Below are 15,339 nucleotides of genomic sequence, written 5' to 3' on the forward strand. Positions count from 1 at the left end.
GCATCCACTGTATTAAAAGCACAATAAATACATCAAACATTTAAAACCTCCCTAAACAGGAAAAAACTATATATATAAAATATATACAGTGGTACCTCGGGTTAAGTACTTAATTCGTTCCAGAGGTCCGTTCTTAACCTGAAACTGTTCTTAACCTGAAGCACCACTTTAACTAATGGGGCCTCCCGCTGCTGCTGCTGCGCCGCCGGAGCACGATTTCTGTTCTCATCCTGAAGCAAAGTTCTTAACCCGAGGTACTATTTCTGGGTTAGTGAAGTCTGTAACCTGAAGCGTATGTAACCTGAAGTGTATATATCCCAAGGTACCACTGTAAACCTATATTTATTTGGGCAGCCCAGGGCCTCCATTCACACTGTCCAGGATTATGCTCCGGGGAGGCCATTTCATGGCTGCCAACAGAGCGGTTGGGCTTCACCCCTGGAGGTGCACTCCATTGTCTCTTGAGACAGGTGGAGGCCAACAACAACAATTTATTCGTGTGCCTACTCAAAGTTAAGCCCTGGGCAGACGGGTGGTTGAGTTGCCACAACCATGATATGGTGCACTTGAGAGCATGCGCAGAGTGAAATGGGGAGGAGACTGGTGCCTTTTGAGGAGATCTATTTAAAAAACAACTGTACCAAAAGGAATTATTGTGAAATAAGAAATATTTTTTTGGGGGGGTATCAAAATTTGCCTCCCTTCAGGCTCCATATCGCCAAAGTCTGTTCCTGCTTGGGGTGCCATGGTGGGCAGCCGTGGCACAGCAGAAAAATCCTTGCCAATGAAAAAGCACCCTGGTAAAATGGGCAAAGATCTATAAAAAATATTCAGACCTTTGTTGGAGATGTAAAGCGGAGGTGGGAACAATGTACCATATGTGGTGGGGGTGTAAGGCGATTGAACAGTTTTGGACCAAGATACATGAAGAGTTGAAAAGAATATTTAAGAGCACAATTCTCAAAAAGCCAGAAGCATATCTGTTAAGCTTAATAACCAACGATATTCCCAAAGATAAAAAGAATATATTCCTCCATCTCAAAGCAGCGGCTAGATTACTAGTGGCAAAAAAATGGAAAACAGGAAAAAATAACAGAATTATCAGAATGGTGAATTAAGACCTGTGAATTTATGGAGATGGCAAACTTAACGGCATCCTTTAGGGGCTGCCCCAAGCAAAAAAATTAAGAGAGAGTGGGAGTGTGTAGAGATATATATGAAAAAATATGGATATGGAAATTAAGTTTAACATAAACATGAAAGGAAAGACTCGCAAGGATGCAAGATGATATTATAAAGGATATGACTATTAAGTATAAATAACTGCTAACACAACAAGAAACAATAATACAATTGCCAATAAGATCTCACATGGGGGAGGGGAAGTCGGGAGTGGGGGAGGGACGTAGAGGGTGGTACTTGGAAAATTACTGGGGGGGGGGAGAGAGAAGAGAAAAATAGAAAAAGCACCCTGGCGAACAGACTGTTGTGGAGTGAAACATCCTCAGGCAGGAACAGGATAGAAAGTTATTTTGGGCATTGTAGGGGTGGAGTGTGTGTGTGTGTGTGTGTGTGAGAGAGAGAGAGAGAGAGAGAGAGAGAGAGAGAGAGAGAGAGAGAGAGAACTAGGGGTCTCCTCGGTCTCCAGGTCCAGTGCCTGAGATGTGCAGAGGGAACAGGGTGCTGGTTAGAGAGCTGTCCCCTTTTTGGGCTGGGTGGGGTGGCCTTCTTCCTAAGTCCCCAGGTTCAACCAAGATGTGTATTGGTGGGTGCAGGGATGACCCCCACCAGCTGTCGTTCTTCTGCTGTGGTGGGAAGGTAAATGGCGTTTCTGTCCGCTCTGGCTTCTGTCACGGTTTAGCCATGCTGGCTACATGACCCGGAAAGCTGTCTGTGGGCAAACGCTGGCTCCCTCGGCCTGAAAGCAGAGAGCAGTTCTGTAGCCCATAGTCAGATTCAACTGGACTTAACCACCCAGGGATCCTTTACCTTTTACCTCCACTAAAAACCCATGAGGGGACTCACACTGCTTCTGGGGAAGAGCCCAGAGCTCTCAACTTTCCACCAGTCGAACATGATTATCATGAACCTGTTACAGTGGTACCAGTGGTTGCAAACGGGATCCGTTCCGGAGGCCCATTCGCAACATGAAAAGAATGCAACCCACAGCGGCGCGCCTGCGCACACGCGGGTTGTAATTCGCTGCTTCTGCGCATGCCGTCATTTTGCGCATCAGCGCATGCGCGAGCGGCGAAACCCGGAAGTAACCCCTTTCCAGTACTTCTGGGTCGCCGCGGGACGTAACCTGAAAGAACGTAACATGAAGTGGACGTAACATGAGGTATGACTGTATAACAGAGCGCTAGTGAGATGGACCCCTGCCCAATATTCTTGTTTTATTTATTAGACAGTTAATTCGTGAAATATTAACAATATAAGAGGGCTTCAAGATTACTCTCTGCATATAAGATGCTCTGAGTCTTCCTTGTTCCTTTATTGCAATTACAATGGGAGTAATGCAGCTGTTCCTATCATACTAATCTCACCAGCCCTGCTTCCAACTCTCTCTACCAAAGACCAAAAATCATCTGACTCTCATCCCATCCCACTCACCACCAGCACTCCAGATTCACACTCTCCCCCTTCCTAACATTACATTGCATCTTATATTATACCTACGTAAGACGTTATCTGCACGTTTTAAATATGCTGTAAGCTGCCCAGACTAATAATAATAATAATAATAATAATAATAATAATAATAATAATTACATACAAGTTTATATACAAATACCAGAACATCACATAGACTTCTATGCATTTAACATTTAAAGGTAAAGGGACCAGTCGCGGACGACTCTGGGGTTGCGGCGCTCATCTCACCCTATAGGCCGAGGGAGCTGGCGTTTGTCCAAAGGCAGCTTCCGGGTCATGTGGCCAGCATGACTAAGCCGCTTCTGGTGAACCAGGGCAGCGCACAGAAATGCCGTTTACCTTCCCACCAGAGCGGTACCTACTTATCTACTTGCATTTTGACGTGCTTTCGAACTGCAAGGTTGGCAGGAGCAGGGATCAAGCAACGGGAGCTCACCCCATCGCGAGGATTCGAACCGCCAACCTTCTGATCAGCAAGCCCTAGGCTCTGTGGTTTAGACCACAGCGCCACCCGCGTCCCACCATTAAATAAATAACATTTATTTCCCCCTAATTAGGTTCAATGATGTGAAGAAGAGTGAACTCTAAGGGAAACATGTTTTACACTCCAGACATCTAAATGATTTCGCGCCTCTGAGAGTCTGTTGATGTTTTCTAAGTGTCCCACTATAAGCGAAGCTCCTTCCGCATTCCATACATTTGAATGGTTTCCCCCCTCTGTGAGTCCATTGATATTTTCACAGTGCTCCACCAACAGTTAAGATTTGTCCACACTCTGTTTTTAAAGGGTTTTCTCCCTATGTTGATGGTTTCCTTCCCATGTGAGTTTGTTTATGTTGTCTAAGGTTTCTTTTTTGACTGAAGGTCTTTCCACATTCCATACATTTAAATGGTTTTCCCCCTGTGTGGGTTTGTTGATGTTCTCCAATATTTCCAGTATCGGGGAAGTTCTTTCCACATTTCAATGGTTTTTCCCTTGTGTGAGTCCGTTGGTGTTGTCTGAATGTTGAACTAAACGTGAAGCTTTTCCCACAATCCACGCATTTAAATGGTTTATCCCCGGTGTGAGTTCGTTGATGTTCTCTAAGGTTTCCCTTCTGACTGAAGCTCTTTCCACACTCTGTACATTTAAATAGTTTCTCCCCTGTGTGAGTCCGCTGGTGTTTTCTAAGTGTCCCACTTTCAATGAAGCTCTTCCCGCACTCCATACATTTAAATGGTTTCTCCCCTGTGTGGATCTGTTGATGTTTTCTAAGTGTCCCACTTTCACCAAAGCTCTTTCCACACTCCATGCATTTAAAGGGTTTCTCCCCTGTGTGAGTTCGTTGGTGTTGTCTTAGGTTTCCATTCTGACTGAAGCTCTTTCCACACTCCAAACATTTAAATGGTTTAACCCCTGTGTGAATTCGTTTATGTTTTCTAAGATTTCCACTATAAGTGAACTGCTTTCCACACTCCATGCATTTAAATGGTTTCTTCCCTGTGTGAGTCTGTTGATCTGCAGTAAGGAAGCCCTGCAGAATTCTGACTTTCTTCTCCATCGCTTGCTTTAGAGTGCAGGAAAATAGAATCCTGTAGGTGTTTTAAGGAACAGAACAAAGGAATGTGACACAAATCAAGTGCAATTAGGATATTGTCTTATTTTAACATCTTATACATCCCCCCGCATCCTCCCTATGTCCCACATGTTTAGGAAATGAAAAGGAGATTAATGTTAAATAATAGTAATGCATCATCAACCTTTCATAATCCTTATGAAAACAGCATGATCTTAGAAAATGGTTTGCTGCGGAATAGCCTTTTTAAGGAAAGTAGTTCCTCACAGGAAAGGGAGCCGCTTTCTGCCCCCTATTTCTCAGCTTCAGCGTTCCTAATGCAATTTTGCATCCTCTGCCTTGCATGATAATCCTCCATCTCCTGGGCCACATTTTAACCCCTTTATCCGCTAGATGTTTATTAATCACCTGCACAGTCCCTTTCACCTCAGTACAGTGGCACCTCTCGTTGCGAACGGGATCCGTTCCCGGAGCCCCATTCGCAACATGAGCAGAACGCAGCCTGCGTCTGTGCGGGTTGCGATTCGCCGCTTCTGCGCATAGCGTCATTTTGAGCGCATGCGCATGCGGTGAAACCCGGAAGTAACCCTTTCCGGTACTTCCAGGTCACCGTGGGATGCCACCTGAAAAGATGTAACGTAAACCGAACGTGACAAGAGGTCCATAGTAGGTCCATAGTAACCATAGTGACTGTAGGTCCATAGTAACCACCTTGGGAGACCCAGGTCTGAGTCACTTCTAGGGACTGTGGTATGGGTCTGTCAGTGAAATAGTGGTAAGGGTTGGTGCCTGGGGACGGCTAAATGAGTGCTCAGGAAGGAAAATGTTCTTGGATCTGGACCTCCCCTTGTCAGCCTTACAAAGCATGGGAATTGCTGGAGATGCAGAAGGAAAGCAGGTTTCAATTTAGGGAATCTGAAATTGAAACACCCACCCCAATTGTTGTTTATTATTATGATGTGCCACCTGATCTCATGTTCATCTTGTGACACTGGAATATCCCAGTGGAAATTCTCTGTGCAGGCCTCTCTCACGTTCCTTTCTCCTTTGGAGTGGGTGGTCAAGGATTTCTGGATGTACCGCCTATGCTTCAATGGGGAATATGTATGGCACTGAAAAACCTCGATATTAAATGTCAATATAAAGAGCCCCCGTGGAACATGTGTCCTCTGTATCCATGGGGCCTCTTTTAAAGGACTCACCCTGTATAACTGTACTTAATGGAAACTTCAACCTTGGATATATAGGATTGATTCATTCATGGGATGAAGCTGTTAACTGTTATTTCTGGAGGCACAAATTTATTCCTAATCTATCTTAAATACATTGATAGTATTATGTCACTGGGTGCTGGGGAAGGGGTAGTACCTCTCGTGGGGGACATATAGGGCTCCTTCGGTCCCCACCCTGCACTCAGCTCTCTCCGGTGGGCCCTAGAAGCTGGCAGCATGCAACAGCGGACATAACCCAGGGAATAGTTTTGACTGGCTGGCTAAACCTGTTGAGGATAGTCAATGGGTCTCAAACCCTCAGGGAGTTAGGGCCTTCCGCTGTATGTGAAGACAGGTTCTGGTGGATTTAGCAGATGACACCAAGCGTGGATCCAACAGTCTAGAAATTGGTTCTGCACATTATTCCAGGTACACTCCAACCAACAGCACACATTCCCTAATCCTGAAACCATTTAAGCCCTGAGGCTACAGTCCTTCGGTTCTCCCACCTTCTGGCCATGTTACCCCTCCACCTACAGAGTGGATTCATCTGAATCCCAGGGGCTGGGAGTCCTGAGTGGGGAGACAGCTGTTGGCCCTGCTGGGGGGTTTCTCCTTGGCTGGTCCTTGTGAGAAGAGGATGCTGGACGAGGTGGGCCCTGATCCTAATCCAGCAGGACTTTTCTCATGTTCCCACAAACAGAAACGAGACCTACAAGATACAGTCTCCCGGGCAAGAGGAAGGACATACCCCTCAATTGGTCCAGTAAAAAGATCTCTGTATTTTTCTGTTTCAAGCGAGGAGTTGATCTCAGACTTGCAGATCAGAGTCTCTCCTGTGCACAATGAGTAAAACGGAAGTGCCATTTATGTCACTGTAAAAGTATTTTGTTGAAGAAAGTTATAACAAAGTAGCTGGTGTCCCGTTAACGGCTAATAAAAGTATGATGGTCTCAACTTTTGTGGGCCACAGGCTGAGGATGTGGACTGTGGAGCAGGAATACTCGCAATCTCCATTATCCTGAGAGTCTCTTTGTAGATTTTGGAATTCCTACTGCAATATCGGCTCATGAAAAGTTACGGATGGAGTAAATTACACGATTGCTGTATACTATCACCCCACACACAAACTCTCATTCACATACAGTCTGTAATTTTGGCAAGCTCACACCCCTTTCCTGTAATACTGGCAATGCACAGCCCTGGGTGTAGAGCCTCCAGCCACAGGCATTGTCTATCATGGAAATGCCCCAGACTGGGACGGATTATGGATCTTTGGATGCTGCTAGACTGTATCTTCGTTTGTAACTGACTCTGACATTCCCTACAAAAAATAAAAGTAATAGAAATGCTTTCAGGGTATACTTACCGATAAACCCTGAAAACCTTTCTATAGAATCCTCACCTCATCTGTCTCCTGAGAAATCTCTATGTGTGACAAGAAGCTACAGTTAGAACTGGATATGGAACAACTGATTTGCTCAAAATTGGGAAAGGAGTACGGCAAGGCTGTATATTGTCTCCCTGCTTATTTAACTTGTATGCAGAATTCATCATGCGAAAGGCTGGGCTGGATGAATCCCTAGCCGGAATTAAGATTGCCAGAAGAATTATCAACAACCTCAGATATGCAGATGACACAACCTTGAGGGCAGAAAGTGAGGAGGAATTAAAGAACGTTTTAATGAGGGTGAAAGAGGAGAGTGCAAAATATGGTCTGAAGCTCAACATCAAAAAGCGAAGATCATGGCCACTGGTCCCATCACCTCCTGGCAAATAGAGTCGGACACGACTAAACAACAATGCAGCCAAGGATCAGTGGGGAGAGGACTGAGCTCCCAGGGAGAAAAGGGTGGGGGAATCAGTGGACCCCCCCCTTATCAGGCAGAGTGGGCAGAAGGGAGAAGCCAAGGCAGACCCACCACCGGAGATTCCTCCCCCAGCGCCCAAAGATGGAGACATCTCTCCAAAAGGAAGAGTCTCTCTCTCCCTCTCTGCTCGGCTGGCCTTCTACCGCCCAGGGATGCTGCCATTCCTCCCTCAGCCCCCCATCTTCCTCTGCCCACCTCCCTCCGTCCCACAGTCTCCCCTGCGCCCAGAAACCCCCTTGGCATCCCCGGGCGCACTAACCTCTCCATCCGGAGGGGCCTCCCAAGACGGATATGGGGGGGTCTCTATCCAGGCCTATTTCACTTCCTTTAACCCTTTCGTGGACTCCGTCTCTCCCTCAAGGCGCAGGAGTACTTCGAGGGATTCCTGCCAGGGGGGAACGGCAGAGGGCGTCATGTTTGGGTCCTGGGTTCAAATCTATCCCTGCTTGGGGATAGGAGGTCCTCGTGGAGACCCCCTTGGTGGGCATCACGTTTCAGTTCAGGCAAGAGAGCCCAGGGGGTGCAGGGCAGTTCAGCCTCGCTTGAGCCCCCGGGGAAAAGAGACGCGTGTGGAGGGGAGGGCGCTGCAAAGGAGATGGCAGCTGGATTGCATGGATCGGGGGCCACCTCCTGGTCCCCCAGGAAAAAGAAACATGGGTGGTGGGGGGGCTCCAAAGGAGATCCTGCCACGCAATCCCTGCAGGTGTTGGGCCCCCCCTTCGCAGCAGGATTGCGGGGATCGGAGCCCCTGCTTATGAGGCCCAGGAGAGGGGCTTTTTTGCGGGCAGGGGTGAAACTAGGCTGGATTTCTCCCGAGTCAAAGACCCGATTGGGGACATTTGCGTCCCCACAAAGACATCCTCAATGGCGCCCTGCTGGAGGCGTCACCTGGTGCGAAAAACCAACCACCCCCGGCTGGCCACCCCCATAACTATGGCTCTGTTTCCGGGAGGAGTCTCTGTCTTTTCCTCTCTACCTTCCCCCTAAATCGCCCCCTTTCCCACGCAGCCTCTTTACCTCTTTGTCCTCTCTGGACCTCCGCCTCCCTTGCTCGCTGTTCCGGTTTCCTTCCCCGCAATATAAAGCGGAGTAGGGGGGTGAGGGGAACTATTCATCCCACACCCCTCCTCCCCTTCGGAAAACCTCCCACTTTTCACTTTGGGCCCCCTGGAAACTTCCGACCGATAGACACTTCGGGTTCCTTGTCGAAGGCGCGCGCCTCTAGAGCTACGTTCGCAGAGCAGCCCCTGCCTGTGCTGGGATGGAAACAGGAAGAGATGGCGCTGCCTTTGGCCTCCTGCTCTTGGGGCTCCGTCGGGAAATGGCCCCCTCCTCCCCCCAAGTCGCCTCTCTCCCCACAGCGGAGAGTGGAAATGGGGGCGGGAGCGGGTGGCTTGCTGTTTGTGTGTGAGCTGATGGGTTTATGTTTCCCTCCACAGCAGGGTGGCAGCTGCACACTTATTTTTCCTTATTTACTTTCGTTATTGTATCATTTTAACAGAGTTAAGTTGAGGATCCTACCTAGACTCTTCCTGGGTCCTCAAAAAGGCCAGAAGAACAGGAAAGGCATAATCCATGTCTGCTTAAGACTGGGCTAGGTAATAAGGAGGCAGTAATATGACGCAGGGGCCATACTGATTTATTACAATTATTTGTATAGTTTAAATAATATGCGTATATACGTATGTGTGACTATTATTATTTATTTACACGATGAAACATCAACATAAAAAACTTCCCCAAACTGGGTTTTCTTCATAAATATATATTATTTATATATATATATATATATATATATATATATATATATATATATATATATATGTTTTCCAATGATTGTTTTTCCTATGTCTTTAGCAGTTGTCTTCCAAAAAGAGATGGAAACCCAGGTTTGTGAAACCCTTGTGTACACAGTGGTCTGCTTGCAGGAAGACTCCCCAGAAGCATGACTGAAGAATTAGTTCATAATTATTATTATTATAATTATTATTAACCCCAGCCATTCTGGGTGGCTTCCAACAGAATATTAAAAATACATGAAAACATCAATCATTAAAACCTTCCTTAAACAGAGGTGCCTTCAGATGTCTTCTAAACGTCAGATAGTTGTTTATTTCTTTGATATATGATGGGAGGGCTTTCCACAGAGCGGGCGCCACTACTGAGACGGCCCTCTGCCTGGCTCCCTTTAACTTCGCTTCTCGCAGTGAGGGAACCGCCACAAGGCCCTCAGAGCTGGACCTCATTGTCCGGGCAAAACGATGGGGGTGGAGATGCTCCTTCAGGTCTACTGCGCCCAGGCCATTTAGAGCTTAAAGGTCAGCACCAACACTTTGAATTGTGCTCGAAAACATACTGGGAGCCAATGCAGGTCTTTCAAGACTGGTGTTGTTATGTGGTCTTGGCCGCTTCCAGTCAACTGTCTAGCTGCCGCATTCTGGATTAGTTGTCGTTTCCAGGTCACCTTCAAAGGTAGCCCCACGTAGAGCGCATTGCAGTAGTCCAAGCGGGAGATAACTAGAGCATGCACCACTCTGGTGAGACAGTCTGCAGGCAGGTAGGGTCTTAGCCTGCATACCAGAGGCAGCTGGTAGACACTGCCCTGGACACAGAATTGACCTGTGCCTCCATGCACAGCTGTGAGTCCAAAATGACTCCCAGGCTGCACACCTGATCCTTCAGGGGCACAGTTACCCCTTTCAGGACCAGGAATTCTCCAATCTTGCCTGCCCTGTCCCCCCAAAACAGTGCATCTGTCTTGTCAGGATTCAACCTCAATCCAGGTGTGCCTGGAGTTCTTCCACAACCACCCACTCACTCACCTTGTCCAAGAATGGAAGATTTGAGCGGGATCTTCCCCTAAACCCAAAGGAAGCAGAAGCCCTGGGGCTGCCACATGGTGCCTCTGAGCGAAAATAGGCTCACGAGGAGACTTCTCTGGTACCCGCAGCCCCTCCTTCCCCGTCTCAGAAGTAGAATTAGAAAAAGTCTTTTCATTATTCAATTGCAGTATGAAGAAAGCACTGTGGGTGTTAAGTTGTGGGTGAACATATCAGACGACACAGCGATTCTTCAAACAGCTCTTGTTTATTCACAGGCCAGAACAGAACTGAACTGAAGGGCTCAGCCAGCCTGCTTATATAGAGCTCCAGTACAACGCAACTGTAACCATTTTCTCTAACTATCCAATCACTGAACATCACTTTCAATCCCTTAGTTGCATATGTGGACCTGAGTGAAAACTATCTACAGTGAGAACTTCAGTACATAACACCGGGTGTGTTTGTGCCATGGATGGCATGGTAAGAGTTAACTTTCCCCTTATACGTGGACCCTCCCTTGACCCTATTAGGTGCAAAGGATGCTTCCTGTCTGTGCCTTAAGTCCAGTTGCAAAGGTGGGGAGAGGATTTCCATCCTCAATGCCCAGAGGTAGCTGGTAGTTCATGTGGGATGTAATCCATTGGAACAGTCCAATGCAACATTCCTTGTTTCCCGAGAGTGGGCACAGGCAGGGGGAGGTTACCCCAGTCAGTGTAAATTCCTGTTCCACTGGTCTGGAGCATCCTCCCCCTGGGAGATGGGCGTGGCCCTGGCTGACTCCATAAAAGAGCCAAATCGCGCAGCCATTTTCTCTCTCTTGCTGCCATTTTCTTATCTTAATGTAATTTGGCTGGAATTAAGATTGGCGGAAAAAATATCAACCACCTCAGATATGCAGATGACACAACCTTGATGGCAGAAAGTGAGGAGGAATTAAAGAACGTTTGAATGAGGGTGAAAGAAGAGAGCGCAAAATATGGTCTGAAGCTCAACATCAAAAAGCGAAGATCATGGCCACTGGGCCCATCACCTCCTGGCAAATAGAAGGGGGAGAAATGGAGGCAGTGAGAGATTTTACTTTCTTGGGCTCCATGATCACTGCAGATGGTGACAGCAGCCACGAAATTAAAAGACGCCTGCTCCTTGGGAGAAAAGCAAGAGATTGCATATACGATAGAAAACGCTTTTAGAATAAAAATAAGGTCCAAACAAGTAAAATCAAAAAAGGTTCCAGGAGATTGTTTAGTCATATTCAACTCGATAGAGATGACAAATACAATATTGAGAGTAAGTTACCAAAAGAAATTAATAATTGAAGGAAGACCAATTATCATCTTTAAAGAAATACCAACCAGACTCCTACGCAAAAGAGAAGGCTATAAACAGCTAGTAAGTGTTCTAAAAAAGAACGGCATACAACATAGATGGGAGTTCCCACAAGGGATCTCCTTTTTCTATAAAGATAAAAGATTTAAGATCACTGAGATTCAAGAAGTGAGCAAATTTCTGCACAGATATGAGAAAGATCTTGGAAAAGTAGAGGAGAGATATGGAGGAAGAAATGGAGACCTAGAGGAGAGAAGAAGAAGAGAGAAAGGAAAAGAACAGGAAGATAAGGGAAGAAAGGAAGAAGTGGATGAAGAAGAAGAGGAAGAGGGAGTAGTGGAAGAAGAAGAGGAGGAGGATACAGAAAACAAAACCACTCAAATTTAAATTATTAGTTGCTTGTAGATTGGAAAGTAAACATAACAATGCATCTGAAAATTTTGTCATGGAATGTGAACGGTGTGAATGAAAAAACCAAAAGGAATAAAGTTGTGAATGCCCTGAAAAGAAAGAATCTGGATTTAATCTGCATACAGGAGACACACATGACCAAAAAGCACAAACATATTTTGATAAACAAAAAACTTGGGGTTGAGTTTATAAATTCTATTGCGGGGGAAAAAAGAGGGATAGCGATATACGTCAAAGAAAAATGGGAACCCAAATTGATTTGTAAAGATGATGAAGGTAGGATTTTGGGGGTACAAATTAATTTCCAGGGTGAAAAACTTAACGTGATAAACATATATGCCCCGAACCTGAATAAACTGGAATTTTTTAAGAAACTGGAACAAATATTACTAGAGTTAGAGTGTAACAAGATGATATTATTGGGAGATTTTAATGGAGTGCCGGCACCAGAAATTGACAGACAAACAGAAAGGGAAAAACGTAACCAAGGGAAACTGCCAAGATCCTTTAATAACTTGGAGGAAAATTTGAATTTAGTAGACATCTGGAGACACAAACACCCAATAGAGAAGCAATTCACCTTTTTTTCAGAACCACATAAGAGCTGGGGCAGAATTGATCAAATCTGGGTCTCAAGAGAACTTACATTAAGAACTCTAAAATGTGAAATTCAACCGAGAACCCTCTCTGATCACAATTCGATAATGTTGGAAATAAAAGGTGTATCACAGAGCGGGTTCAGATGGAGAATGAATGAATATTTATTGGAGAATGAAGAAGTCATTGAAAAGGCCAAAGCCACTTTAAAAGATTATTTCAATTTGAATCTTAATAAAGAAACAAGTATAGATGTAGTCTGGGATGCTAGTAAAGCGGTCCTAAGAGGTTTTTTTATTCAGCAAAATAGCTATAAGAGGAAAGTAAGAGAACAAAAGAAAGAGGAAATTCTTAGTCAGTTAAGAGAATGCGAGAAAAAATTAATAGCAAATCCGAAAGACGAACAAAATATACAAAGAACAAAAATATTACAAACACAGTATTCAATGCTAACAAGTCAAGAAATTGAATGGAAAATTAAGTTAACGAAATGAAAATACTTCGAATCAGCTAACAAAACAGGTAAATTATTAGCTTGGCAATTGCGAAGAAGGCAAAAACAAAATGTGATAAATAAGATAAAAATGGAGGAGCAATTGATAGAAGACCCAAAAGAAATACAGGAAAATTTCCTCAAATTTTATGAGAAATTGTATAAAAAGGTAGAGGAAGAAATAATCCGAATAGAAAAATACTTAGAAGACTGCAGCGGGAAGACTATAACAGAGGAAGAAAGAACCCAATTAAATAAACCCATAAAAGTAGAAGAGGTCCAGGATGCGATAAGAAAGATGAAATTAGGAAAAGCCCCGGGACCGGATGGATTGTCAGCTAAATATTATAAAGTATTAGAAAATCAATTAACACCAGTGCTATGTGACATTATGAATAATATATTGAGAGGAGGAAGGATACCAGAAACATGGAAAGAGGCCTACATCACGATGATCCCTAAACCCGATACGGACAAACTTAATATTAAAAATTATAGGCCCATATCATTATTAAATAACGATTACAAAATCTTCGCAGAGGTAATGGCAAGTAGACTCAAAAGATGTCTAGCAAATCTAATTCATAAGGATCAAGCAGGATTCCTTCCAAATAGGTTACTCAAAGACAATGTAAGGCATACCATAAATATCATTGAATATTTGGAGTGTAAGAATGAAGTACCTGTGGCGCTGACTTTTATCGATGCGGAGAAGGCATTCGACAATGTCTCATGGCCGTTCCTACTAAAAAGCATGGAGAAAGCAGGGCTAGAGGGTGAATTTATGGAAGGAATAAAAGCAATCTATACGAATCAATCTGCCAAATTGATTATAAACAACAATTTAACAAATTCATTTAAAATTGAAAAAGGAACAAGACAAGGTTGCCCTCTATCCCCGCTTTTATTCATTATGGTATTAGAGGTAATTACGAACAAAATAAGAGCAACACCAGAGATTCGAGGGATCAAAGTAGGAACGAAAGAACACGAACTAAAAGCGTATGCAGACGATTTGATGTTATCCCTAGAAGAGCCGCAAAAAAGCGTCAGTAAGGCCCTGGAAATATTAGAAGAATATGGCAAACTATCCGGTTTTAAATTGAATAAATCAAAGACAAAAATGCTGACTAAAAATCTGGGAAAAGATGAAGGAGAAAAATTAGAGATACAGAATGGAATCAAGGTGGCTAAAAAAATAAAATATCTAGGAATTTGGCTAACTACAAAAAATATAAACTTAATTCAGGATAATTACTTGACAACATGGAAGGAAATTAAAAAAGATCTAGATACGTGGAACAGAGTGAAACTTTCGTGGTCGGGAAGGATGGCAGCAATAAAAATGAACATACTCCCAAGAATGTTATTCTTGTTCCAAAACAGCCCTGTGATTAGAGGTTCCACAATGTTTAAGGATTGGCAGAAAACTCTTTCGAAATTTATATGGCAAGGGAAAAGACCGAGAATTAGATTCAAATTACTCACAGATCGAAAAGAAAGAGGGGGATTCTCGGTGCCAAATTTGAAATTATACTTCGAGGCCTCCTGCCTTTGTTGGATCAAAGATTGGATTAATTTGGAAAACACCGACCTGTTAGACCTAGAAGGTTTCAACAATAGGTTCGGTTGGCATGCCTACTTGTGGCTAAATAAAGAAAAGGTACATAAAGGGTTTTCAAGTCATATTATTAGAGAACCACTATATGAAGTTTGGGAGAAAAATAAAAAAACTTTTAGAATGGAAGACGCCCTGGTGGTTATCACCAATTGACATTTTAACAACCGAAAAAGCAAATATGGAAGGAGAAAGATTGACCTACGAAGACCTACTGATAAGATCAGAAAGTGGCTGGAAATTGAGAACATATGAAGAGCTGAAAGACAAATTAACAGGCTGGCTGCAGTATCATCAAATAAACGCAATATGGATGGAAGACAAAAAAGTAGGGATAAGTGAGAAAAAATCTAAATTTCAGATAGAAATAATTGAAGGCAAAACCAAGTTATTATCCAAAATGTATGATATATTATTGGAATGGGACACTAAAGATGAAGAAATAAAGGAGGTTATGACAAAATGGGCAATGGATTTGGGATACAATATAGAATATGAAAAGTGGTCGAAATTATGGAGTTATGGAATGAAATTCACGGCATGCGTCACGCTTAGAGAAAATTTAGAAAAAAAGATGTATAGGTGGTACATCACACCAGCAAAATTAGGAAAAATGTACAAAACAGGAAATAAGGCCTGCTGGAAGTGTAAAATCAAAGAAGGCAATTTCTACCATATGTGGTGGACTTGCGAGGAAATGAAGAAATTTTGGGACCTGATTTATAACGAGTTAAAAAAAATATTTAAATACACTTTCCCTAAAAGACCAGAGGCCTTCC

General features: G+C 44.0%; 1 protein-coding gene across 5 annotated transcripts in view; it reads right to left on the reverse strand.

The window, feature by feature from the left end:
- Nucleotides 1–2,363: 2,363 nt before the first annotated feature.
- The window catches only part of LOC128409478 (gastrula zinc finger protein XlCGF49.1-like), a 30,420-nt gene continuing 17,444 nt past the window's right edge, over nt 2,364–15,339 (reverse strand). The window contains exons 1-4 of one of the 5 annotated variants that reach the window (XM_053379998.1): nt 8,311–9,018; nt 6,792–6,850; nt 6,174–6,258; nt 2,364–4,227 (exon numbers count right to left, since the gene is read on the reverse strand). In XM_053379998.1, the coding sequence (XP_053235973.1) occupies nt 3,453–4,196 (744 nt within the window). In that variant the 5' untranslated portion in view covers nt 4,197–4,227; nt 6,174–6,258; nt 6,792–6,850; nt 8,311–9,018 and the 3' untranslated portion in view covers nt 2,364–3,452. Of the gene's footprint in view, nt 4,228–6,173; nt 6,259–6,791; nt 6,851–7,552; nt 7,679–8,310; nt 9,019–15,339 lie in introns of those variants that run through there. The other 4 variants (XM_053379999.1, XM_053380001.1, XM_053379996.1 and 1 more) reach the window with 4 other exon arrangements.

Source organism: Podarcis raffonei, chromosome 2 (genome assembly GCF_027172205.1).
Source record: "Podarcis raffonei isolate rPodRaf1 chromosome 2, rPodRaf1.pri, whole genome shotgun sequence".
Taxonomy (NCBI): Eukaryota; Metazoa; Chordata; class Lepidosauria; order Squamata; family Lacertidae; genus Podarcis; species Podarcis raffonei.